Genomic DNA, 26,817 nt, shown 5'->3' with positions numbered 1-26,817 from the left:
CCGGCTGCACGCCCGGCCGGCCTCGGCCTCGTCGGCTGTCATGAGCGCCCTGCAAGGCGGAGCCCGGCGGCCGCAGCCAGGCGCGTAAGAGGGAGCGAGCGCGCAAAGGCGCACGGAGCGGAGGAGGCGAGAGGCGGCTGGCCTGCCTGGCGTGGCCCTTCCTTCCTTCCTTCCTTCCGCGGCGTCTCCCCATGGCCGGCTGAGCGCGGAGCTCCGGCTGCCCTCCTGCTGCTGCCGCTGCGGCTCTCGCTCCTCCGGCGGCGCGCTCGGCTCGGGCTGCAGAGGGCGCGTTGGCTCAGCCGCCGCCGCCGCCTCCCCCGTGCTGGGGCCCCGGCGCCCCGGGCGGGATGAAGCCGCTGGAGAAATTCCTCAAGAAGCAGGGCTCCCACTTGGCCGGCCGCCCGGGCCCCGCCACTGGAGGCGGCGGCGGCGTTGGCGGGGGGCAGCTGCAGCTCAGCCGGCGGCCCAGCGTCTCCAAGATCCTGCTGCCCGCCTTCCTCAAGGACGAGCCCGCCGAGGCGCCGGGCCCCGAGGCGGGAGGCGACGGGCGCTGGCTGGAGCTGCGGCCCCCCGAGGCCGCCCTGCGCTCGCCCACCTCCTTCTCCTCCGAGGAGCTCTCGCCGGCCGGCGGCGGGGGGGGAGGCGGCGGCGGCGGCGGCGAAAGCCAGCTCAGCCCGGAGGCCGCCCTGCCCACCTGCTGCTGGGCGCCGCTGGCCGAGCCCGAGAGCCCCGAGCGCCTGCTGCGGAGGCTGCTGGAGAGACTGGCCGCCGACCCCACCGCGCCCCACGGCCACGGCTGCGGCGCAGGTAAGGCGGCCTTCCCCGCGGGCGGTGGGGGAGGAGGACGGCTTGGGCCCCAGGACTTGAGGCTGAGCGGGGCTGGCCCCAAACTGGCTGGCGCCGTAGTCAAGGTGCCCGCCCCCCCCCCTGCGGTGGTAACATCACCAAGTCGTGGGGGGGGCACCCTGTCCCGGACCCCCAGGAGGCTGGCGCCCTAGGCGATCGCCTGGTTTGCCTAGGGGCGGGGCTGGGCCTGGGGCTGAGGGCGTGCCTGGATGGGTGGCACCCAGCACATGGTCAAGGTGCCCACATGGATTCGCACCCAGCACATGGTCAAGGTGCCCACATGGATTCGCACCCAGCACATGGTCAAGGTGCCCACATGGTCAAGGTGCCCACCCGCCCCCTGCGGTGGTAACATCACCAAGTCATGTGGGGGGGCACCCTGTCCCGGACCCCCAGGAGACTGGCGCCCTAGGCGATCGCCTGGTTTGCCGAGTGGCGGGGCTGGCCCTGAGGCTGAGGGCGTGCGTGGATGGGTGGCAGGATTCGCACCCAGCACACGGCGCCGTCCAAAGCCTGTCTTTCCTCCCATGCCGCTCGCTTGGATGTTCGGAACAGAAGAAAGGTTTGGTTTCCCGACAAGCTGGAGATCCGGCACTGCTGGGGACCCCCCCCCCCCCGGTGCAGTGGGACCCCCGGCCCCCAGCCATCTGGAGCCACCCCCTCTCGGCTGTCTGGGATAGCTGGACAGGTGGGTGTCGCCTGCATGGAGGAAGAAGGGATGTTGGAGCTGAACAGGCTGAGACAGGGCAGAGCCCAAAATGGGGGAGGGAACCTTCCCTCCCTCTCCTTAATGCCGGGGCTCGCTCCTCTGTAAGGGAAGATGGCGAAGGTGGATTCCACAGAGACCCAGCCGAGAGCAAGCTTCTGGCTGCTGGGAGACGGGCAGTTGGCAGCGGCATCCCGGAGCAGAGTTACACCCACTTCCGTGGACTTAGATGGCACCCTTGGTGTGCAGCGGGGGCACCTGCCATGGCGGTTCCAGGGCCAGAGCTGCGATGGTTTCTTGACCCTGCGAGAGGCTCTTGCGAGAGCCTGTAGCAACAGGAGTCCTTTTCTGAGCCTTGCGGGGGAAGGAAAGACGAGATGTGCTGTTCGTTCCCATCTAATTGGATCAGGGAGGTTCCCATTTGAAAGCTGAGTGCAGGTTTGGGTTTTGAAGCAGCTGGAGAGGGCTGAAAAAGATGAGAATCCCGGGGGGGGGGGGGCTAGGCCAAAGAGCCGAGGGGCTTCTCAAACACTTCATGCGGCGGAGCAGGAAGAGCTCTCAGCCGGAAAGCATCCAAACGTGGATCGCTCCTCTGCCATGAAATCTCTGGGTGGCCCAAAGCGAGTTGCTGGCTCTGGGTTTCGTGTCTCCGGTTTGGGGACAGAAGGTTCTCATAAAGCCGGCTCCTTTCTGCAGTGCCGTGTGTGAGAATGACTAGAATAATTTTGAAACCTGTGGCCAAAGAGCTGTATGAACGCTAAGCATTGCAGTGGTACGTTTTCTCTAGGTGGTTTTTTTCTCTTGAGGCTTATTAGACCTAGGCCAGTCTTTCAGGGCACCAATGGGACTATAAACGGCTACTAAACTGGTAAAAGGGCAGGATTGTAGGTTGGTGATGTTTGTGGACAAGGTGGCAGCGAGGTTGCTCTCTCTCTCCCCCCTCCCCGCCAGCAAACCGAAGCTGAGAAAGGGTGACTTAACTCAAGGTCATCGGATTTTTAGCGTGGATTTGACTGAACCTGTTTCCAGAAGATGGCTTGGGGGTGGGTGACTTCGGCACGGCGCATGACGTTAGGCCAGTTTGTAGTTCGTCCTCTTCACACATGCTCGCCGTCCGATGCTGCATTCGGTCAGTTCTTGTATCGAGTCTGTGAGTAGGCTGCAGGAAGTGCAGCGCTGCAGTTGAGGAGGGCTGGTATGGATTGGGACCACGGTGTTTGGGAAGGGGGAGCGGCCAAACTCTTTCCTGCGCATGCCAGTTTCCTGATGAAAAACGCTTTTTTGCTCTGGTCTGTTTTCGAACCCTGGAAAAGTATGCACACCTGTCCCACCCCTTCGCTACTAGGCTTAAAATGGGGGGGGGGTTGTCAGTCAGGAAGATAGCATTGGGTATTTTATAAAATCCTTCTGTTCCTGTGGCCCCATCTAGATTTGGCTTCAGTTACCAGGCTTCTGGTGGGGGATGGAGGATTGTCAGATCTTGGTTGGGAGCTCCTGGAAACTTGTGGAGTCTGCCTCGGTCCATCAAAGTCAGTCTTGTCTACTCAGAATGGCAGCGGCTCTCCAGGGTCTCCAGCTGAGGTTTTTCACGCCTACTTGCCTGGACCCTTCTTAGTTGGAGATGCCGGGGATTGAACCTGGGACCTTCTGCTTCCCAAGCAGAGGCTCTACCATTGAGCCACCATCCCTCCCCTTAGACATATGAACATATGAAACTGCCTTCTACTTAATCAGACCCTGGGTCCATCCAAGTCAGTCTTGTCTACTCAAACAGGTAGTGGCTCTCCAGGGTCTCCAGCTGAGGTTTTTCACACCTACTTGCCTGGACCCTTTGTAGTTGGAGATGCCGGGGATTGAACCTGGGACCTTTTGCTTACCAAGCAGAGGCTCTACCACTGAGCCATGGTCCCTCCCCAGTCTGTGAGCTAGCTCACACTAACTCAGCTTAGAGGGAACACTACTGGTCACCCAGCAGGTTTCATGTGGAGGAATGGGGAATCAAACCCAGTTCTCCAGATTAGAGTCCACTGCAGTTAGCCACTACACCACACTGGTACTCCTATATTCCCCCTGCCTGGAGGCCAACACCCCTATTTGGCTTCCTTCAGGGCTTTGGTCTAGGGCAGAACGATCACTGATGATACAGTAACAGATCTCTAGGGCCCCATGTATTTTGCCTTCAATTAGGGTTGCCAATCCCCAGGCGGGGACAGGGGATCCCCCGGTTTGGAGGCCCTCCCCCCGCTTCAGGGTCATCAGAAAGCGGGGGAGGGAAATGTCTGCTGGGCACTCCATTATTCCCTATGGAGACCGATTCCCATAGGGTATAATGGAGAATTTATCTGCAGGTATCTGGGGCTCTGGGGGGCCCCTGTTTTTTGAGGTAGAGGCACCAAATTTGCAGCATAACATCCAACACCTCTCCTCAAAAGACCCTCTAAGTTTCAAAAGGATTGGACCAGGAGGTCCAATTCTATGAGCCCTCAAAGAAGGTGCCTCTATCCTTCATTATTTCTAATGAAGGGAAGGCATTTAAAAGGTGTGTGATCCCTTTAAATATGATGGCCAGAACTCTCACCCTCGCTCCTGGCTCCACCCCCAATGTCTCATGGCTCCACCCCCAAAGTCCCCAGATATTTCTTGAATTGGACTTAGCAACCCTACCTTCAACGCACCTTTAAACTCACCTCTCTTTCGGGAAGGACTGCAACATGGTTTTTTAAATGCAAAAGGATGCAGGTAAGGTGCCGTGCAGGAAAGGGAACGCAGTTTGCGTCATGTGCCACCTGGGAACAGATGTGCTCTCCTTGAAGTGCGGCAGTGACTGTAAGAGATTCTCGGTAGCACTTTTACTGTGCTGTGTAAAAACCCCTAAGCCCCAGACCGTCCCCTGCACCGGTGAGCTTCTCCCGCCTCCCCCTGAAAAAAAAAACTTTCTGCTTCAGTGAACACTTTTCACATTGACTCATCCACCGAGGAGCATTCGTGCATATTGCGAGAGCATTCTGGGAATGTTCTGGGTTGCACATTCAATTCACGGGGCACGTGCCAGGCCGGACGAGTCTCACACTGTTGACTGGGAATGTGCTGTCGAGCACAGGCGATGCTCTGTTGCAGCTGCATGCTGCAGGGGGAGGCTGGGATGGGCGAGCAGGCTGCCTGGGGACAGCCGTCTGCCCTTCTCATGTTAAGCTCCCCTGGAGCTATTTGGTTTCCCAGAAGACAGTTTGGGAAGCCTGTTCTCCACTTCATTACACAGCATCTCACAAGCGGAGATGGGATACGGCTTAGGGCAGGGGTGGCCAGACTGTGGCTCGGGAGCCGCACGTGGCTCTTTCATACATATTGCGTGGCTCTCGAATCCCCCGCTGCCCCATTGGCCAGATTGGAGAAGGCACATGTCTCTTTAAATCTCTTTGCCAAGCCAAGCGTGCGGGCAACTTGGAGAATGTAGGCCTGCTTGAAAGTTACGGTGACTCCTGGCAACCCCTACCAGGGCCCGGGGGATGTTCTGGTCACCGCACCTCAAAAAAGATATTATAGCATTGGAAAAAGTGCAGAAAAGGGCAACTAGAATGATTACAGGCTTGGAACACTTTCCCTATGAAGAAAGGTTGAAACGCTTGGGGCTCTTTAGCTTGGAGAAACGTCGACTGCGGGGTGACACGATAGAGGTTTACAAGATAATGCATGGGATGGAGAAAGTAGAGAAAGAAGTACTTTTCTCCCTTTCTCACAATACAAGAACTCATGGGCATTCGATGAAATTGCTGAGCAGTCGGGTTAGAATGGATAAAAGGAGGTATTTCTTCACCCAAAGGGTGATTAACATGTGGAATTCACTGCTACAGGAGGTGGCGGCGGCTTCAACATGAACATATATGAACATATGAAACTGCCTTATACTGAATCAGACCCTCGGTCCATCAAAGTCAGTATTGTCTTCTCAGACTGGCAGCGGCTCTCCAGGGTCTCAAGCTGAGGTTTTCCACACCTATTTGCTTGGACCCTTTTTTGGAGATGCCGGGGATTGAACTTGGGACCTTCTGCTTCCCAAGCAGATGCTCTACCACTGAGCCACCGTCCCTCCCCAAGCATCGCCAGCTTCAAGAGCTGGTTAGATAAAAATATGGAGCAGAGGTCTATCAGTGGCTATTAGCCACAGTGTGTGTGTGTGTGTGTGTGTGTGTGTGTGTGTATATATATATATATATATATATATATATATATATATATATATATATATATATATATATATATATATATATGTGTGTGTGTGTGTGTGTGTGTGTGTGTATAAATATAAATTAATTTTTGGCTACTGTGTGATACAGAGTGTTGGACTGGATGGGCCATTGGCCTGATCCAACATAGCTTCTCTTATGTTCTGAAAAGTGGCTTGATACAGCCTGTCTCTGCCTCCCACTCCTGGTATTCCAAGGAGGTCTCCTTTCCAAGTACTTGCCAGAGTCCACACTGCATAGCTTCCAAGATCAGGCTTTACTGGGCTACCCCGGTCAAGGCAACTTCATTGGTCTTACAGGTGTGACTAGACTCCAGCTTTGTTCTGTGTTCAGACTAGATACTCTCATCTATTGTCCATACCATACCAAACCTTTAATGGCATAATAGATTCAGATAAAAATACACAGAATATAAAAATTTAAACATTGGAGATAAAATCAAAATAAAACCGAGCTTACAGATACATTCAAACATGGTCAGAATTAAATTTAAGGATATCAGCCAGAAATTTTGCCACAGCCTCACTAACCACCCCCTCAGTATCACTCAATAAATAATAACAGGGTGGCAGAATAGACAAATCTGGAGAAAAAGAAAGCTTGCCAAATAAATCTTTACGGAGGTTATGGTAAAAAGAACAATCAAGCAATATATGCTGGATTGAGTCAGGGGTATTCGCTCCACAGGAGCAAAGTCTGTCGGCTAAAGGGACTCGCTGATATCTCCCTTGTAAAACTTTGGAGGGAAACGCGTTTAGTCTGGCCAACATAAATGCCCTGCGATGACTTGGAGTGGTTAGGTCTGATAGATAATTGGGCATTTTGCCACAAAAAGCATAAAGACCTAAGGAAGCTGGAGAGCAAGTATAAGGGAGAGTTGGCCGTAATTTCGTTTCCTCCAATTCCCACAGTCTCAGTTTAATACATCTGAAGATATATGACTCTTCAGAGGTAGAAAAATCATCTACCTCTAACCCCAATTGATTGAGTTTAGACAGAAGCAGTGCTGTCCAGGACGAAATATATGGGTCTCTTTTCATACAATCAAGAAGGCTGTTGGGATCTGTTCTAAAATGAATTTTGAGCCAGAATTTAAACACTGCAATCCAGGCTTTTGTCTCCACCAAAGACTGACCCACTTCAGAGCAGAGAGCAAAGTAGGACACACATTTTGGCAAACCAAGAATTTGTCTAAAGAATGAGGCTTGAATGCCCTCCACTTTCCTGGTAAAAGCTGAGATCCATATAGGGATACCATAGAGGATTTGGGCAAGCGTTTTGGCTTTGAATACTTTAATAGCTGCTGGAACTAATTGGTTGCCCCTTGCAAAGAAAAACTGTTTAATTTGAGCAGCTGAACACTTAGCCAAGTTGATGGTGTTGTTACGATGTGAAACCCAGCTTAACTTGTGGTTAAAAGTGATCCCCAAGTATTTAAAATTTTTTGTTTGCTCGATTGTTGAATTGCCAATAAACCATCTCTGTGGGCCCCAGCAATTTGAAAAGACAACTACTTTAGATTTGGCATAATTGATAGAGAGTGAATTACAATTACAGTAGTCATAAAAGGCGTTCAAATACCTTTGCAGGCCCACTCTTGTACAAGAGAGGATGGTAGTGTCATCGGCATAAAGTAATAAGGGGACCGCTCGGCCTGCAAGTTTAGGCGGATGACCATTGATAGGGGTCAAAAATTGTGCCAGGTCAGTTAAAAATAAATTAAAAAGATGTGGGGCCAGCACACAACCTTGTTTTACCCCCTTTAACACTGGGATTTTACTAGTCAAGTCACCGCTAGAAGAAAATTTCACTTGGCAAAAGGTATTAGAATGAAGTTTCCTCAAGAGAAACAGCAAACGAGGGTCCATTCCCAGGTAACCTAGCTTGATCCATAGTTGGGCTCTATCTATTGAATCAAAAGCACCCTTCAAATCGATGAAGGCAGCATATAATTTTTTTGACCCGGTATGCATATATTTTTCAGCAAGGAAGGCCAGAGTGCAGCAGTGATCCATAGCAGATTTGCCTTTGGAGAAGCCAATCTGTTCAGGACCTATGATGTTGCCTAGGCGCATCCAGTCAGTTAATCGGAGTTCTAAATGTTTTGCATACAATTTGCCCACTATAGATAATAAACTAATGGGGCATCTATTGTATATATAAACTGTAATATATCTTGAAGTATTTAAATTTTAGTTAGCTTATAGAATCATAGAGTTGGAAGGGGCTCCATCCGGGGACATCTAGTCCAGCCCCCTGCATAATGCAGGAAACTCACAAATACCTCCCCCTAAATTCACAGGATCCTCATTGCTTTAAGAGTAGAGGGCAAAGCTTCTGGTTCGGGAAGAATCACTTCAGGAGCTCTCGGGACCTGGTGCATCCCTTTTCTGAGACATTAGCCTTAGTTAGCGTCAGTGTTTTCAAATCCACATGGACGTTCGCTGTCCATCTGGTAGGATAGCAAGAACAGAAAAGAAATCTGGCCTGGCCCAGCTCCATGTGTCCTTGAGGTGTCGTTAGGGCACAGTCCAGTCACAACTGACTCATGGTGATCCCTTAGGAATTTCAGCGGTGGTTTGGCATTGCCAGCCTCTGCGTCACGGCCCTGGTATTCCTTGGAGGTCATTCATCCAGACGCTTGCTGGGGCTGACCCTGCTTACCTTCTGAGTTCTGACAAGGCCGGGCTAGCCTGAGCAGTAGGGTGCAAATGCAGGGGTGGAATTCTAGCAGGAGTTTCTTTGCATGGCTCTGCCCCGTGGCGCAGAGTGGTCAAGCTGCAGTACTGCAGTCTGAACTCTCTGCTCACGACCTGAGTTCGATCCTGGCGGAAGCTGGTTTCAGGTAGCCGACTCAAGGTTGACTCAGCCTTCCATCCTTCCGAGGTCGGTAAAATGAGTCCACAGCTTGCTGCGGGGGGGTGGGAGGAGTGTAGATGACTGGGGAAGGCAACGGCAAACCACCCTGTAAAAAGTCTGCTGTGAAAACGTGAAGCAACGACACCCCAGAGTTGGAAACGACTGGTGCTTGCACAGGGGACTACCTTCACCTTTACTTTTTTAAAGCTCTTGGAGGATTGGCTACCTCAGGGGTGTGTGGCCTAGTATGCAAAGGAACTCCTGCTAGAATTCCACCTCTGCAAATAGGTGAGCATTAACTGTGTGGAACCAGATAACCTGTGAGGTGGACTTTGCTTCAGGAGTTGGCACAGTAGACTTGGTGGCATCAGACCTCTTTGTTAATCTTTAATACGGATCCAAAGCTCAGTGGGATGAAAAAGGCAGGGAGTGACCAGAAGAGACCCTAGGGAAGGACGTTCGGTTGCCAAGTCTGGATTGGGAAATATCTGGAGATTTTGGGGGTAGAATCTGAGGAGGGTGGGGTTTGGGGAGGGGAGGGACTTCAGCGGGGGATAATGCCACAGAGTCCACCCTCCAAAGCAGCTGTTTTCTCCAGGTGAACTGATGTCATCTGGAGATCAGTTGTCACCCCAGGAGATCTCCAGCCACCACCTGGAGATTGATCAAAGCCACCAAATATTACACCGTCTTTCAGTTTGCAAAAATATATTATAAGGATTGTGTACAACACATAATAGGCAATATAGAGGCCAAAACCCCCCCGTCTCCAAATGGAGCTCTCTGCTTATGATCTGAGTTCGATTCCAGCGGAAGCTGGTTCAGGTAGCCGGCTCGAGGTTGACTCAGCCTTCCGTCCTTCCGAGACTGGTCAAATGAGTACCCAGCTTGCTGGAGGGAAAGTGTACATGACCGGGGAAGGCAATGGCAAACCACCCCGTAAAAAGGTCTGTCGTGAAAACGTTGTGAAAGCAGAGTCACCCCAGAGTTGAAAACGACTGGTGCTTGCACAGGGGACCTTTCCTTTCCAAATGAAAAGATATAAGTCCAAACTTGGAAATAGTCCAACTGAAATTCACAAGGTGGGTGCTCCTGAGGAGTGCAGCTTCAACGCAGCCGCTTTCTTGAAAAGACGTCTCTCTAGATTTTGTTGACGTTTCAATTCTTTCTTCAGTTTAACGGCTCAATTATTTAGGAATATTGTTCTACATTCTCTAGTCACAGCATTAAGCTTCTCATTTCAGTGTGAACATTGGGCTCGTTAAAAAGGCCCTAGCACCGCCGACCTCTATCATTATTGTATTGTCTATTGTGTGTTGTGCACAATCCTTATAATATAGTTTTGCAAACTGAAAGACGGTGTTAATACTTGGTGACTTTGATCAGTTGACTAATTACATCAAGTGCCCTTCGAGCAGCAGACCACTTGGAGATTGGCAGCTGGGGGAGATTTAAGGAATGGAAGGTCTTGTACATGACTCTTTTGCCTGTTTGGGGACTTCTTAACAAAGCCAGAGACACTCTTCTTTCTCACGCTGCTTGAGGATCGCTGTGTCCTTCACCTGAGTGCAGGGGTTTACAAAGGCTTACAAAGTAACAGCTAAGGCAAGAAGGGGCAAGTGAGTCCTTTTGTCACCTTGATTTGCAGTCTATTCTGTGCTGCTTACAGCTTGCAAACCCTGCCTGTGCATGAGTAGACCTTGGGCCAAGCCGTTTACTCCTTCTGGAAGGCCATGCACAAAGAAGAGAAGTTAAAATCTTGCACTGGGGGGGGGGGGGGCTTAGCGGCATAACAATAATTGCATGCTTAAGTTTCTTCTGGACCCAATTCAAGAGGTCTGGCTTTGGCCTTTTAATCAGGGATGTCAAACATGCAGCTCGGAGGCCGAATCAGGCCCCTCGGAGGGCTCCTGTCAGGCCCGCCAGCAGCTCACTATCGTCTGCTTCCTTCTCCCTCTCTTGCTTCTTTCTGCATCACAACTTGCTTTGCCAGGCTTGCTCAATTGCACAGAGCAAAGCTTCTCCCTTGGGGAGGAAGTGGGGGAAGGAGAGCTATCTTTGCCAGGCTCTCTCAATTGCACAGCAGAGCTACTGAGTCTGTAGACTGAGCGAGTGAGAACTGCTATATTGTTTAATAAAATACAAACCAATAATTGTTCTCCTCTTCCCTGAATGGTAAGAAGTTTCTGGAAACAAAGGCATGTCCAATTTGCTTGTGAGGAGAGGACGGCCAACTCAGGAGCAAACCTGCAGCCGTTAGCGGTACTAGAAACTTGCCCCCCAAAGAAATTTTCCTTAAGGCATCATTTGGCTGCCTGGCACAGAAAAGATGTAGGTGGAGATGAATTCTGCTCTCTCCTATCATGTACCTCATGTAAAACTTCCAAAGCCTCATCATGGGTGTAGAATGTAGATTCAGATTTGCACTAGAACATGCTCCGAGTGCCAGATAGATTGGTGTAAAGGGAAACAACATCCGGTATCACAAATAACACCTCATTGGTATCTAATTGTATACCGGCTTTTTCTGTTTTTGTTTTGCGTGTTTGTGTGTGTGCCTGCACCTGGTAGTCATGGCAACCTCTGGTGATTCCTGCTGGGGCCTGGAGGACATTCAGAGAATGATAAGCCTGCCTCTGCCTCCCGACTGCTGGTAGTCTCTGGAGGTCTCCCATCCAAATACTTGCCGGGGCTGACGCTGCTTAGTTTCCAAGATCTGACGAGATCAGGCTTGCCTGGGCAATCCAAGTCAGGGTGTAATTGTATAAAATCAGAGAGATGGAAGGGGCCATACAGGCTGTCTAGTTCAGCCCCTGCTTAATACAGGCTCAGCCTAGAGTAGGGGTGTCGAACTCGTGTGTTATGAGAACCGGATCTGGCATAAATGAGACCCTATTGGGCCAGGCATTGTAAAATGCAATGCCAGGTAGTGGATATATAAACTTTATAAAGGACATGGACAAACACAATTAAAGATTTTTTTTAAAAAAACTTAAAGCATGCTTAAAAGATTAGCACTCTTGCAATATTTTGTTTCTTTAACAGTTTCTGATAACTTGCTCTGAATCTGGAGACAATGTCTGTGCTGTAGCAATCTTGAGTAGGCTTTTCAGGTGTGTACCTTAAGTTGCAAACCTGCTTTTGATTTATTTACATCCATTACAGAAATCTCATGGTCAATGCTTTGAGCCTAAGACCCAGAGGAAGACATGAAATGGCTGGGCATTGTGAGCTTTTGTACATAAGTTGCTTCATTTGCTGGCCAGTCGATGGAGAAAATAGAGACTTTGCTCTGTAGCTCCTGTGCGATTGAGCAAGTCTGGCGAAGCAGGCTGTGATGCAGAAAGAAGCAAGAGAGAGAGAAGGAAGCAGATGACAGCGAGTTGCCTGATTTGGCCCCAAGGCTGCATCTTTGACACCTCTGGCATAGAGCATCCTTGACAAGTGTTTGTTCAGCTGCTGTTAAACACTGCCAGTGAGGGGGAGCTCACCACCTCCCTAGGTAGCTCATCCCACCATATACTGTTGATAGGGTTTTAAAAACCCGTTGTATCCCTTAAATAAGATTTCGTATTGGGAAATAGTGGTTTTGAAAACAGATCCACGTAGAACATATGAACATATGAAGCTGCCTTATACTGAATCAGACCCTTGGTCCATCAAAGTCAGTATTGTCTTCTCAGACTGGCAGCGGCTCTCCAGGGTCTCAAGCTGAGGTTTTTCACACCTACTTGCCTGGACCCTTTTTTGGAGATGCCGGGGATCGAACCTGGGACCTTCTGCTTCCCAAGCAGATGCTCTACCACTGAGCCACCGTCCCTCCCCTGCTCTCCAGGGTCTCAAGCTGAGGCTTTTCACACCTATTTGCCTGGACCCTTTTTTGGAGATGCCAGGGATTGAACCTGGGACCTTCTGCTTCCCAAGCAGATGCTCTACCACTGAGCCACTGTCCCTCCCCTAAAAAAAAGCTAAAGGTTCCAGAACTGATCCACAGCCGGACGCTATAGGACTTCCTGGGACTGGGAATGTATTTTGGGCAATAAATAGATGTATTTTGGACAATAAATAAAACTCTTCTTCCGTTTGCAGGAGAAAATTGTACGTGAGCTTGTCAATAGAGTTTTCTACCAAGCCCTCCTCCGAAAGTTCAACAATTTCCATCTAATTCTCTTGTTTGGATTTCCAGCGCTCTGAACATAATGCGCTATATTATTCAATTATCCGTAGGCATCTTTAACATAGTCTTCTCTGTCCCACACTACAACAGTGCCTCTCTTATCAGCTGGTTTAAAAATAATATCTGTGCGTTGGCAGAGCCAGTGGGAGGGAACCTGGCAATTCTGTACTGCCTTTTCCCCTTTCTGGGTTGCATCCAGACACTCCTGGATACATTGCTGCCGTTGCAGTACAGTAATCTCAACTGGGCTGTCTCATGTACAGAGTGCAACCAGGAGAAGCCTTGGCAGTGAGTTGCTAAGCAGCCACTGGGATACTACAAGCCAACACTGCAGGGCCACTCACTCGTTGGGGCCAAAAGTGGGCATTAGCGCACCCATTTCATCATCTGGAAGCAGCGGGGGGAGAGCTGACACCAGCCATCTTGCTGGTGCTGGGAGTGAAAGCCAAGTCCCTGACTTGCTGGGCTCTTCTCTCCATCGGGTCTAGCACTCTGTCACGCAGTGGCCAAAACCCAGGTGCCATCAGGAGGTTCACTGGCAAGGACAGAATTCCAGAAGCCCTCCGACTGTTGCCTTCCCAAGCACCAAGAATGCAGAGCATCACTGCCCCAGACAGAATGTTCCATCTATACCTTGTGACTAATAGCCACTGATGGACCTTTGCTCCATAGATTTATTTAATCCCCTCTTGAGGCTGTCTGTGCTTGTAGCCGCCACCACTTCTTGGTCCTGAATCCTGTGCCTTGTGGTAGCCAACCAAACTTCACAGAGCTCAAGGCCTTTCCCTGATGTTCACAGAATTGGAAGGGACCCCCAGAGTCATCTAATCAAACCCCCTGCAAAATGCAGGAAATTCAGAAGTACTTCCCCCTAAGTTCACAGGATCTTCATTGCTGTCAGATGGCCATCTAGCCTCTGTTTAAAAACTTCCAAGGAAGGAGAGCCCACCACCTCCTCAGGAAGCCTGTTCCACTGAGGGACCGCTCTGTCAGGAAGATCTTCCTAATGTTGAGCCGGAAACTCTTCTGATTTAAGTTCAACCTCTTGGTTCTCATCCTATCTTCTGGAGCAACAGAAAACAATTGCCTCTCTGCACCAGGATTTGGAAATTTGCTGCTTTTGACCATGGCGATGCCTTTTAGTAACTTGCTAGTACTCATTGATGGACATTTCCTTCATAAGTCTGTTGGGTTGTGAGGGTTTATCACAAGCAGGGAGGGCCTTCTGCTGGCTGCCACCACTCTGGTACAGGTCAGTCTGGGAGGGTCCAAAGCACCCACCCAACCCCTGTGTCTTCCTTCTCAGCAAGTACTTCTATTTGTGACTGAATAGACATGATGAGCTTGATCCAGGTAGTATAATAATAATTTTATTGTAAGCACTCAAGAATAAACAAGTGAGTTTTAATTATTAGTGCAACAGTGAAAGGTAGAAACATTAAAGGTGATGCAAAGAAAATAACAGTCCTGATGCGATTAACTAAACGTTCCCTTCCCTTAATGCCAACAGACTCACCACCCCTTGGGTAAGGGAACCCTCCTGCTGCAGCCTTTTCAGAGAGAATTCTCCTGACTGCAGCCTCTCCAGAGAGAACAGCCCTCCCTCTCTAGTTTGGCCTTTTATTTCCTTCCATCCAGGTCCCACCCTTCTGAGCTCCACTTAGCAATTTTTTCATCCAAAATTGCTGCCCACCCAATCAGAGAGACAGAAGGGATCCTGGGAAATGTAGGCCCTGTGGCTACTCTAACACAGGCTTCCCTGGAGCCCATAGGCCTCGCTAGGCCTAGGACCATGACAAGGCTCATTTGAGAGCACGTGTATCCTGAATGCCATGTTGGGCACAACATCCTTCTCTGATACCAGATCAGCCCTCACTAGGGTTACAGAGGAGCCCATGTCAGTGAATCCCCCAAACAACTTGGTCCATTCCCACTGGCTCTCTGTAGTATTCCCTAGCCTCTGCTGGATCCATGGTGAAAAAGAGGCACACATGCTCAGCTACCAAATTGGTTCAGCCAGCTATGACTATCAGTTGCTGAACCTTTATTCCTTGCCTAAATAGAACAGCACTCCCTTGGGGCTGCTTTCTGCTTTTCTGTCTTGGGATGTGGGGTCACAGAGGTGCAGGGGTTTCCACTCACTTGAGATCTTGGCCTTTTCTCTCTCTCAGCACCTGTTTGCCAGTTGTGGCTCTCTTTGCCTCCTGCCTCCTCCTTGTTCCATCCAGACTGTCTTGCCTGCTGTGAGCCACGCTTCAGCTTCCAGCTCTGTTCATTAGCAATGCGTGGCTCTCTCAGGGACTGCTGTTTCTGAGGCTGACTCATCCTTTTCCCCCCTCTGAGAACAACAGAGTGACAATTTATCCGCAGCTGCGATTCCATGTCATTCTATCTAGAGCCCCCAGAAGATTTGACAAAGCGGGAGTCTTTCTCCTCCATCCGTCTCCGTTCACAGCTTGCCTCTTGTCCTATCTCAGCGGGGACAGGAAAGAACTAAAGAGAGGCCGATCTCATAGGGTTTCCACCTCTGGGTTGGGAAACACCTGGAGATTTTGGGGGTGGAGCCTGGGAATGAACGGTAGGGTTTGGAGAGGGGAGAGATCTCAAGCAGGGTATAATGCCATAGAACAGGAGTGGGGAACCTTTTTTCTGCCAGGGGCTATTTGGATATTTATAGCATCATTTGCGGGCCATACAAAATTATCAACTTAAAAAATAGTGTACTATGTGGGGAAATTATACTACAATATCAGTGGAATTTTTTTAGTATTAAGGGACATTCTCTTTCCCCCAATTTCTCCCTAATATCCAACAAGGCATTTATTTCCTTCATTGTAGCAATCTGGAATCGGTTTCTAAACCGTTCCATTCTGGTGAAAGAGAGAGGCTGCCACGTGGCTCAGTTTGGCCCAGCAATCCCCGAAGGCCAGACCAAGTGATCTTGAGGGCCGTAAACGGCCCTCAGGACGGACATTCCCCACCCCTGCCATAGAGTCAACCCTCCAAAGCTGTTGTTTTCTCCAGGGGGGGGGGGACTGATCTTGGTCGTCTGGAGATCCATTGTAATAGTGGGAGATCTCCAGGTGCCCCCTGGAGGTTGGCAACCCTAGTTTGGGGTTGGAGGGGCTGGGTATGGACTAGACGTGCTTCTGCATCGTTTTGAAGATCCGGCAGGGATGCACCCCAAGTGTGTGTTCAGCGTGCGCTTAATTAACATCCCACGGGAAGGGCTATAATTATTTGATGAGTGAAAACATCTTGAAGCATTTAGCCTACGCTAGCAATGCTTTGTTTTCAGATAACTTTCTCAGCCACCTTGAGAGCGAGAAACCCGTCCTTCGTAATAGCAGCCACAGTGGTGATAAAAATCTAAGGTTCACGGGGCTATGCAGCAGGTTATGAGATGGAGATTTGCCATCTGGGCTAGCTAGCAAATATCTAGAGCAGGGGCGGCTGGGGCTGATGGGAGTTGTAGGCAAAAAACATCTGGAGAGCTACCATTGGCCACCCCTGATCTAGAGGGCGGTTGACCTTGGGAGTTCAGTCCTGTGGCAAATGGCATTAGTTCTTCTCCTGAGCTCGAGGCTCTAAAATAGGGGTGTCCAACTCATTTCTTATGTGGGCCAGATCTGATATAAATGAGACCTTGTCGGGCCGGGCGATGGGTGTCATAAAATGCAAAGCCAGGTAGCAGAGAGATAAACTTTATAAAGGACACAGACAAACGCAATTAAATATCTTTTTAAACTTAAAACATGCTTTAAAAACTAGCGCTTGCAATATTTTGTTCATTTAACAGTCTTTGGTGAATGACACCTCTTACTCTAAATTGTTGCATCAAAATCTGGAAACAAGGTCTGTGCTGTAGCAATCAGCCAGTTTGTGTGAGAGTCAGTTTGGTGTAGTGGTTAAGCGTGCGGACTCTTATCTGGGAGAATCGGGTCTGATTCCCCACTCCTCTACTTGCAGCTGCTGGGATGGCCTTGGGTCAGCCATAGCTCTCCCAGAGGTTGTCCTTGAAAGGGCAGCTGCTGTGAGAATCCTCTCAGCCCCACCCACCTCACAGGGTGTCTGTTGTGGGGGAGGAAGATAAAGGAGACTGTGATCCGCTCTGAGATTGGGAGTGGAGAGCGGGATATAAATTCAATATCTTCTTCTTGAGTAGGCTGTCCAGGTGTGTATCTGTAAGTTACAAACCTACTTTTGATTTACTGACATTCATTACAGAAATCTCATGGTCAATGCTTTGAGCCTAAGACCCAGGGGAAACATGAAATGGCTGGGCATTGCAAGCTTTTATACGTAAGTTGCTTCGTGTGCTGGGCAGTCGATGGAGAAAATAGAGGCTTTGCTTTGTAATTTAATTGAGCAAGCCTGGCAAAGCAAGCTGTGATACAGAAGGAAGCAAGAGAGGGAGAAGGAAGCAGAAACAGTGAGTTGCTCACAGGCCTGATAGGAGCCCTTTGGGGGCCTGATCCAGCCCATGGCCCACATATTTGACACCCCTGCTCTAAAATGATGGTCACTGTGGATATATGGAGGGACTTTAGGGGTGTCAAACACATTTGTTATGAGGGTTGGATCTGACATCGGGCTGGGCCATCTCGAGTTGGGCCAGGCTGGGCCATGTTGGGCCAGGCCATATGTATACCTATTTAAGATTAGGTAGCAGAGGTATAAATGTTATAAAGGACACAGACAAACACAATTAAATATATATATATATATATATTTAAAACTTAAAACGCTAGCAGTCCTTGATCTTAAAGGTACTTTCTTTGTATCTGCCTCCCTGTCCTTTCTTCCCAAGGGAGAAGCCTCAGCCAATGGAGAAAATAGAGGTTTTGCTCTGTAGTTCCTGTGTGATTGAGCAAGCTGTGCAAAGCAAGCTGTAATGCAGACGGAAGCAAGAGATAGGGAGAAGGAAACAGATGACAATCAGTTGCTCAGGGGCCTGATAGGAGTCCTCCGGGGGCCTGATTCAGCCCCCGGGCTTCATGTTTGACACCCCTGTCATAGACTGTGCGGTGGGCCATACTGTCACATATGCACAAATTCATGGAAACAAACTGGAAGCCTGTTTCTCCAAGGAGATGGACAGAATCCTTTACCAGCCCTACTGTCTGGAGTGAGATGTTGGCAATTGAACGTGTGTGTTTAAGTGCTGCGGAGTCTCTTCTGACTTGCGGTGACCGTACGAATTAATGTCCTCCCAAATGCTCTCTCGTTAACAGCCTTTCTCAGATCTTGCCAACTGAAGGCCGTAGCTTTCCCGATTGGATCAATCCATCTCATGTTGAACCTATCTCTTTGCCTGCTGCGTTTCCTAGCATGATTTCCCCTAGCATTATTCTTGCATCTCTTAGCATTTCTGTCTTTCCCAGTGTCTTTTGTCTTCTTCTAATGTGAGCAAAGTGCAATAGCTTTAGTTTAGTCATTTTAGCTTTTATGGGGAGTTCAGGCTTGATTTGATCCAGAGCAGGGGTGGCCAAACTTGCTTAACCTAAGAAGAAGAAGAAGAAGATATTGGATTTATATCCTGCCCTCCACTCCGAAGAGTCTCAGAGCGGCTCACAATCTCCTTTGCCTTCCTCCCCCACAACAGACACCCTGTGAGGTAGATGAAGATATTGGACTTATATCCCGCCCTCCACTCCGAAGAGTCTCAGAAGGGCTCACAATCTCCTTTCCCTTCCTCCCCCGCAACAGACACCCTGTGAGGTGGGTGGGGCTGGAGAGGGCTCTCACAGCAGCTGCCCTTTCAAGGACAACCTATGGCTGACCCAAGGCCATTCCAGCAGCTGCAAGTGGAGGAGTGGGCCATCCCTGATCTAGAACCAACTTACGTGTCTTTTGAGCAGTCCACAGTACTCATAAAACTCTCCTGCAACACCGCATTTCAAATGAACCGATTTTCTTCCTGAATTTACCTTCCTTTGAATTTAGAGTTGCCAGCCTCCAGGCAAGGCCTGGAGATCTTTACAACCGATCTCCAGCTGACAGAGATCAGCTCCCCTAGAGAAAATGGCTGCTTTGAAGGGTGGACTTTAGGGCACTGTGCCGTGTAGAGGTCCCTCTCTGCCCTAAACCCCACCTGGTCCAAGATCCACCCCCAAAGTCTCCAGGTATTTTCCGACACAGACCTGGCAACGCTCTTTGAATGTATATTTGCAGTAAAGTTTTTCTGCCTTCCAGAGATAGCTGGATGAAAGCAATCAAAATAGGTGTTGTGATTCTGAAGCTTTGTGTTCATTAAAATTCCTCTGCTTTCTCTAGATCAGGAGTGGCCAAACTTGCTGAATGTAAGGGCCACATAGAATAAACATCAGATGTTTGAGAGCCTCAAGACACGAACGTCAGATGTTTGAGAGCCACAAGATATGAATGTCAGGTATTTGAGGAGAAGGAAGGAAGGAAAATAGGTGTGTGGGGGGGGGGAAGGAAATTCTTGACGCTGTCAGCTGACTTGGCTTGGAGAAGTGATTTTAAGAGACAGATGCCTTCTCCAAGCTGGCCAATGGGGTGGTGGAGACTTTGGGAGTCACACAATATGTGTGAAAGAGCCACATGTGGTTCCCAAGCCACAGTATAGCCACCCCTGATATAGATGCTGCCAGCTTAAGGTAGCTCTCAAAAGTTGTCAGAGACAAAAGAAGAAAACTCTTCAGGCCTGGTTCCCCAGACACAGACGCGCCCTGAACGTTGGCCTCCCGTATCAAAGAAAAGTGATGTGGGTAGCAGCACGCGGATACAGGCAATGCCTCTGAGCTTGCGCAGGCTGACTTTCCAGTTGCTCCTACAGCCTGTCGCTGAGCATTTTTTGGCTGGCAGACAGGGCGTGCGGACAAGCTTAAGCCCCAGAGCCTCTCTTCTTTAATAACAAAGCACTGCCTGCTTGCATCCTTTGGTAAATAATTTCTCACCGCAAGGATTCTCTCTTTAATTCGCTCGCCAAAGGCATGGCCTACATCTCCCCTTCTTTGTCCTGGGATGTGCAGCCTTGGTTTCCGAGCTCCAAGACCCCTTGCTGTTAACTCCTTTGAATCCAGGCGTCCCCTGCTAGAGATGTGAAGGCCAGGAAAAAAACCGGAAAAATTTGGGGAAAAACCTGTTTTTTTCCCTGAAGCCTTTTTGTTGTTTTTTTCCCCCCAAAATTGGAAAAATTGAAAAAAAAGAAAAAAAATTGATTATGGAATGTTTTATTTTAACATGATGAATAAAATATTTTAAGACAAGTTGTTCAAATATTTTCCAAATCATTTCTAAAAAACATGTATGGTGTCAGATTATTCTAATTTCTGTGCACTGAGGACAAGCAAGTCCTAGGTCATGCCCATTCTTTGAAACTTAGTCCTACACTCCCTTCTATACACTTTCCCCCTCTTCAATTCTTTTTATGAGAATGAGTTTTTTATTTTTATTTAATACCGTGAAGAGGAAATATGAATAATTGTTACTTCTGGATTTTTAAAAATTGTTTTGTGGAGGGTTTTTTTTGTCTGTTCCTCATAAACTAGTAAACAGTTCAGGAGATTGTTGCTCCATTTGTTACAATTACAAATAAATATTATTTAAAAAGTAAATTCTGTTCGTAATAATTGTTTGGATACGCTATATTTTTTAATACGCTAGTTGTGATAATTTCATGCCAAGTAAAATTGTCCATAGTCAAAATTTTATGTTCCTAAAGTAACAGAATGACTTTCAATCGGGAAAAGAAAAAAGAAGTGCTAATGTAGCATTTTTTTCAATTTTTCCAAAAATTTCTGGTTTGTTAAAACTGGGGTTTTCTCTGAGCTTCAAAATTTCCGGAAATTCTACATCTATCCCCAGCCCTCTGGTTCTCTGTGTAAGGGCTGGAGACACAACCTCCTTTTGTGTGGCTTCCTCCAGGATATAATTATATGCCCTTGTTTTCCCTCCCAAAAAATGAATCAGGAGGCCTGTGGGCCATTGAGGGCCGGCTTGAACTGTTTGCACAGGCCTGCCGCGCCTGGGAAAGTGAGGATTTCTTTCTTCCTTTCTTCCCTTATTGTTGCGGACTGCTAATTGCAAGACCACCCCAGCCGCAGAGCACAGCTCTCCATTGTGTGGTGGATTTCCTTAATCCTCGCTGCCTCCGCTGGTGCAAAATTCCCTCCCTTTATCACAGCCCAGGAGTCGCTTTGATCTGAAGCTCGACATCCGAGCCTGTTCCTCTCTACTCCAGCAAGGGTTTCCCAGACTTCTCGTGACTCCTTTCCCTCCCAGCGAGTAACAGCTTGCATCGTGATAGCATCTCCCCAGCAAAGGGAAAGATTGCTTTGCAGGCTCAGGTCAAAGCCCTCTCTGGTCCGCTAGCAGCACACTGCTGCCCCCGAAATGCTTATGAGCAAGTCCTGCGGAGGTAAGCATCCCACGGAGCTGGGCCTCTTTAGCCTGGAGAGGAGGCGGCTGAGAGGTGATAGGATTACCCTCTTCAAGTACTTGAAGGGCTGTCATCTAGGGGTTGCCAAGTCCAATTTAAGAAATATCTGGGGACTTTGGGGGTGGAGCCAGGAGACATTGGGGGCGGAGCCAGGAGCAAGGGTGTGACAAGCATAATTGAACTCCAAGGGAGTTCTGGCCATCACATTTAAAGGGACAGCACACCTTTTAGAATGCCTTCCTTCCATAGATAATAATGAAGGATAGGGGCACCTTCTTTTGGGGCTCATAGAATTGGACCCCCTGGTCCAATCCTTTTGAAACTTGGGAGGTATTTTGGGGAGAGGCACTAGATGCTATACGGAAAATTTGGCACCTCTACCTCAAAAAACAGCCCCCCCCCCGAGCCCCTGACACCCGTGGATCAATTCCCCATCATTCCCTATGGGAATCGTTCCTGGAGGTGCATAATGGCTGTGGGGGTGGAGCTTCTCCCGCTGGCCAGCTGGCTGGGGGAGGGGGGAAGCCTGTAAAACCAGGGGATCCCCCGCTGGGACCTGGGGATTGGGAAGCCTACTGTCATCTAAAGCAGGGGTCCCCAACCCCTGGGCTGTGGACCGGTCCGGGTCCGTGGCCTGTTAGCAACTGGGCCATGAGCTGTATAATTATTTCATTATATATTACAATGTAATAATAATAATAAGAAGAAAACATTGGGTTTATATCCTCCCTCCACTCCGAATTTCAGAGTCTCAGAGCAGCTCACAATCTCCTTTATCTTCCTCTCCCACAACAGACACTCTGTGAGGTGGGTGGGGCTGGAGAGGGCTCTCACAACAGCTGCCCTTTCAAGGACAACCCCTGTGAGAGCTATGACTCACCCAAGGCCATCCCATCAACTGCAAGTGGAGGAGTGGGGAATCAAGCCCAGTTCTCCCAGATAAGAGTCCACACTCTTAGCCACCACACCATACTAATAGAAATAAAGTGCACAATTGTATCATCCTGAAACCACCACCACCCTGGTCTGTGGAAAAATTGTCTTCCACAAAACCGGCCCCTGGTGGCAAAAAGGTTGGGGACCGCGGCTCTAAAGATCAGTTTCTGTTTGAAAAAGGCGAAGCTGGTTGCCGCCCTGGGGCAGATAGTAGGGTTGCCAAGTCCAATTCAAGAAATATCTGGGGACTTTGGGGGTGGAGCCAGGAGACTTAGGGGGTGGAGCCAGGAGACATTAGGGGTGGAGCCAAGATCAAGGCTGTGACAAGCATAATTGAACTCCAAAGGGAGTTCTGGCCACCACATTTAAAGGGACAGCACACTTTTTCAATTCCTTCCTTCCATAGGAAATAATGAAGGATAGGGGCACCTTCTTTTGGGGCTCCTAGGATTGGACCCCCCGGTCCAATCTTTTTGAAACTTGGGGGGTATTTTGGGGAGAGGCACTAGATGCTATACTAAAAATTTGGTGCCTCTACCCCCAAAAACAGCCCCCTCCCAGAGCCCCAGATACCCACAGATCAATTCACTATGATTTTCTATGGGAATAAATCTCCCTAGGGAATAATAGAGTTCCCAGTAGACATTTCCTTCTCTCCCCCCCCCCCCGCTTTCTGAGGACCCTGAAGCGGGGGGAGGGTCTCCAAACCAGAGGATTGGCAACCCTAGCAGATAGTGTGAAATCCAACAGGAGCCCCGCTGAGAAGAGGAGCATGAGAACGGCATAAGGATAGTGGGAAAATCGGGCTATGTCTTCATTGACGTTACGAAATAAAATTATAATCCCGTCCCTGAGAAAATTTATGAATCAGGAAGCGGAATACCGGCTACCCTGCTGCATGCATATTTTTTCATGGGATTGGATGACATTGGAACATGACTGCATATATTAACTCTACTGGAATCTACATGATGACTATGAACTAAGTGTTTTATTATTGGGCTGAGTTTCAGTGGCCATGTATCGAGGATTGTAGTATTTGCCTGTCGTTCTTTGTAATAAATACATGTTTATTATAGTAATTTGGGCCATAGGAGCCCTTCGGGTTTATGCTGTTAGTCTTACAGAGTGACATCTCTCATTGTACTTCTAACCTTCAGGTGGCAGCTGGGGGTCTCCTGGGATTACAACAGATCTCCAGGCGACAGAGATCAGTTCAGTTTGGATGGGGGGGGGGGCTCTATGGCAGGGCGTCAAACTCATTTGTTATGAGAGCCGGATCTGACCTTGTTGGGCCGGGCCATGTCAGGCTGGGCCGTGTGTGAACCTATTTCAAGAATAGGTAGCAGAGATATAAAGAGCCCCGTGGTGCAGAGAGGTAAAGCTGCAGTACTGCAGTCTTCGCTCCCTGCTCATGACCTGAGTTCGATCCTGGCGGAAGCTGGGTTCAGGTAGCCGGCTCCAGGTTGACTCAACCTTCCATCCTTCCGAGGTCGGTAAAATGAGGACCCAGCTTGCAACGGGTAAAAGTGTAGATGTGGAAGGCAATGGCAAACCACCCCGTAAAAAAGTCTGCCGTGAAAACGTGAAAGCAACGTCACCCCAGAGTCGGAAGCGACTGGTGCTTGCACAGGGGACTACCGTTACCTTTTTAGCAGAGATATAAATTTTTATAAAGAACACAGACAAACACAAATATATATATTTTAAAAAACTTAAAATATGCTTAAAATGTTGGCACTCATTGGTCTTAAAGGTGCTTTCTTTGCATTTCTTTGCAACTGGGCAAAGGAAGCTCTGACTCTTTTCTGCCTTCTCCAGGGACTTGCAGAGGGAGGAGGAATCAATAGAAGGATGAGAGGCTTGGCTCAGTAGCTCTGCTGTGTGATTGGGAGAACTTGGCAAAGCAAGCTGTTCCTCCCCAAGGGAGGAGCCTCAGCCAATAGAGAAAATAGAGGCTTTGCTTCGTCACTCCTGTGTGATTGAGCAAGCCTTGCAAAGCAAACTGTTATGCACAAGGAAGCAAGAGGCAGGGAGAAGGAAGCAGATAACAGCCAGCTGCTCAAGGGGGGTGATTGGAGCCCTCTGGGAGGCCTGATTTGGCCCCCGAACACCTCTGCCTATGGCAATCTATCCCATGGAAGTCCCTCCCCTCCCCAAACTTCACCCTCCTAGGGCTCCACCCCTCAAAATACCCTGGTATTTCCCAACTCAGAGCTGTCAACCGTAAGCACTCTCCTGGCACAAAGAAAAAGTCGAATAGGTATCAGAGACAGGGAATTGCTTTCCTGTGGGCTGCTGTCCAACCATTTTGGCATTTCTTCTTAGGCCTCTGCCAAATAGGTGCTCAGCCGTGCCACGTGGGGTTCTGTGCCCTGAATACCAGCCTCCGGTGGCGTGCTAGTCCTTGTGGCAGAGGGTGATTCTGCAACACGTTTCTCCTCCCCCCCCCCCCCCCGGCTGATCCTTTCCCAGTGTAGCAAATCTTGGGAGGTGGTTGGCAGCCTCTCCCCTGCCTGAATCGCTTTTTCCTGGCAGAGCTGCTTGGCTGCTTGGGAGTCCTTTCGTTGTTAATCACACCCGGACTGCAGTGGGAGCTGAGGAGGTAGAGCTCAACGGCTCTTGTCCCCTCCCATGACCTTCACATTCAGGAGTGTACTGACTCCCAGTAGCTCTTATTGCATCAGTCTCCTCTCTAGGGCCATACCTTTAACGAGGGGTGGCCAAACTGCAGCTCGGGAGGCACATGTGGCTCTTTCACATATATTGTGCGGCTCTTGAAGCTCCCACTGCCCTCCCAGCCAGCTTGGAGAAGGCATTTTCTTTTTAAATCACTTCTCCAAGCCAAGCCACCCAGAGGATTGGAGAATACATTTAAAGTTGCTTTCTTTCCATTTCCCTTCCCTCCCCCTCCTCCATCTACTTTCCTTCCTTCCTTCCTTCCTTCCTTCCTTCCTTCCTTCCTTCCTTCCTTCCTTCCTTCCTTCCTTCCTCTCCTCCCTCCCCTTCCTCCCTCCCCTTCCTCTCTCCCCTTCCTCCCTCCCTCCCTCCTTCCTTCCTTCCTTCCTTCCTTCCTTCCTTCCTTCCTTCCTTCCTTCCTTCCTTCCTTCCTCCCCTTCCTTCCTCCCCTCCCTCCCTCCCCTTCCTCCCTCCCTCCTTCCTTCCCTCCTTCCTTCCTTCCTCCCCTTCCTCCCTCCCCTTCCTCCCTCCCCTTCCTTCTTCCCCTTCCTCCCTCCCTCCCCTTCCTCCCTCCCTCCCCTTCCTCCCTCCCTCCCCTTCCTCCCTCCCTCCTTCCTTCTTCCTCTCCTTCCTCCCTCCCCTTCCTCCCTCCCTCCTTCCTCCCTCCCTCCCCTTCCTTCCCCCTTCCTCCCTCCCCTCCCTCCCTCCCCTCCCTCCCTCCCTCCTTCCTTCCTTCCTTCCTTCCTTCCTTCCTTCCTTCCTTCCTTCCTTCCTTCCTTCCTTCCTTCCTTCCTTCCTTCCTTCCTTCCTCCCTCCCTCCCTCCCTTCCTTCCTCCCCTTCCTCCCTTCCTCCCTCCCTCCCTCCTTCCTTCCTTCCTTCCTTCCTTCCTTCCTTCCTTCCTTCCTTCCTTCCTTCCTTCCTTCCTTCCTTCCTTCCTTCCTTCCTTCCTTCCTTCCTTCCTTCCTTCCTTCCTTCCTTCCTTCCTTCCTTCCTCTGACATTCATGTCTTGCAGCTCTCAAATATCTGACTTTTATTCTATGTGACTCTTAAGCAAGTTTGGCCACCCCTGCATTAACTGTGGACAGTCTTCTTGTTCTCTCCTTTTTCTTGCCATGAGTTAGCCTGGGATTCCAAGCTAAAACCAACTCACGGTTTGAATCCTGCAACGAGAACACATTATTCTCATATACCAAGGGGTGGGGGGTGGGGAACTTGCTTAATGTAAGAGCCACATAGAATAAACATCAGATGTTTGAGAGCTGCAAGACATGAATGTCAGAGGTTTGAGAGCCACAAGGAAGGTAGGAAAAAATGGTGGAAGAAAGCAACTTTTACTGCAACTTTTACTGCATTCTCCAAGTTGCTGACTGGCTTGGCTTGGAGAAGGGATTTAAAGAGAGAAATGCCTTCTCCAAGCTGGCAAATGGGGCAGTGGGGGCTTTGAGATCCACACAATATCCATGAAAGGGCCACATGTGGCTCCCGAGCCACAGTTTGGCCATCCTGTGATTTTCATGCTTGGTTCAGGCAATTTCTTGGTTGCTGCTGTGTACAGCCATGCAGTCCAATAGCGGAGAGACTAGGCTGTGAGTCAGAAGTGTGAAGTTCAAATCTTATCGCTGTCATGGTGCAGTGCAGGGGGTTTCCAGCCCTTTTGAGTCTTTGGGCACATTTGGAATTCTGATGTAGTGTGGTGGGGACAACAACAAAATGGCTGCCACAGGAGGCGGAGCCAGCCACAAAATGACTGCCGCAGCATAACTTCAGTCACACAACTGCATATCCTTGTGTCATGGTGGCAGCTGCTGCCAAAGTAACATTTTTAGAAAAATCTGCAGAGACAGTCAGAAGGCCTCCTGGGCCAAAAACCCTACCTGGTCCCATCCGCTTCCTAAAAACACTTGGCAGGTGCCAGAAATGGTGTGAGTGGGTGCCATGGCACCCATGGGCACTGTGTTGGG

The 26,817-nt window shown here is 49.6% G+C and overlaps 1 protein-coding gene across 1 annotated transcript in view; it reads left to right on the top strand.

Moving 5' to 3' along the window:
- Positions 1-347: 347 nt before the first annotated feature.
- RAPGEFL1 (Rap guanine nucleotide exchange factor like 1) overlaps positions 348-26,817 on the top strand; it is a 131,261-nt gene continuing 104,791 nt past the window's right edge. Inside the window, exon 1 of the mRNA XM_060256189.1 lies at positions 348-807. Coding sequence (XP_060112172.1) covers positions 348-807 — 460 coding nt within the window. The remainder of the gene's footprint in view (positions 808-26,817) is intronic.

This window comes from Heteronotia binoei, chromosome 15 (assembly GCF_032191835.1).
Source record: "Heteronotia binoei isolate CCM8104 ecotype False Entrance Well chromosome 15, APGP_CSIRO_Hbin_v1, whole genome shotgun sequence".
NCBI lineage: Eukaryota > Metazoa > Chordata > Lepidosauria > Squamata > Gekkonidae > Heteronotia > Heteronotia binoei.
This window is presented reverse-complemented; position numbering and strand designations above follow the sequence as displayed.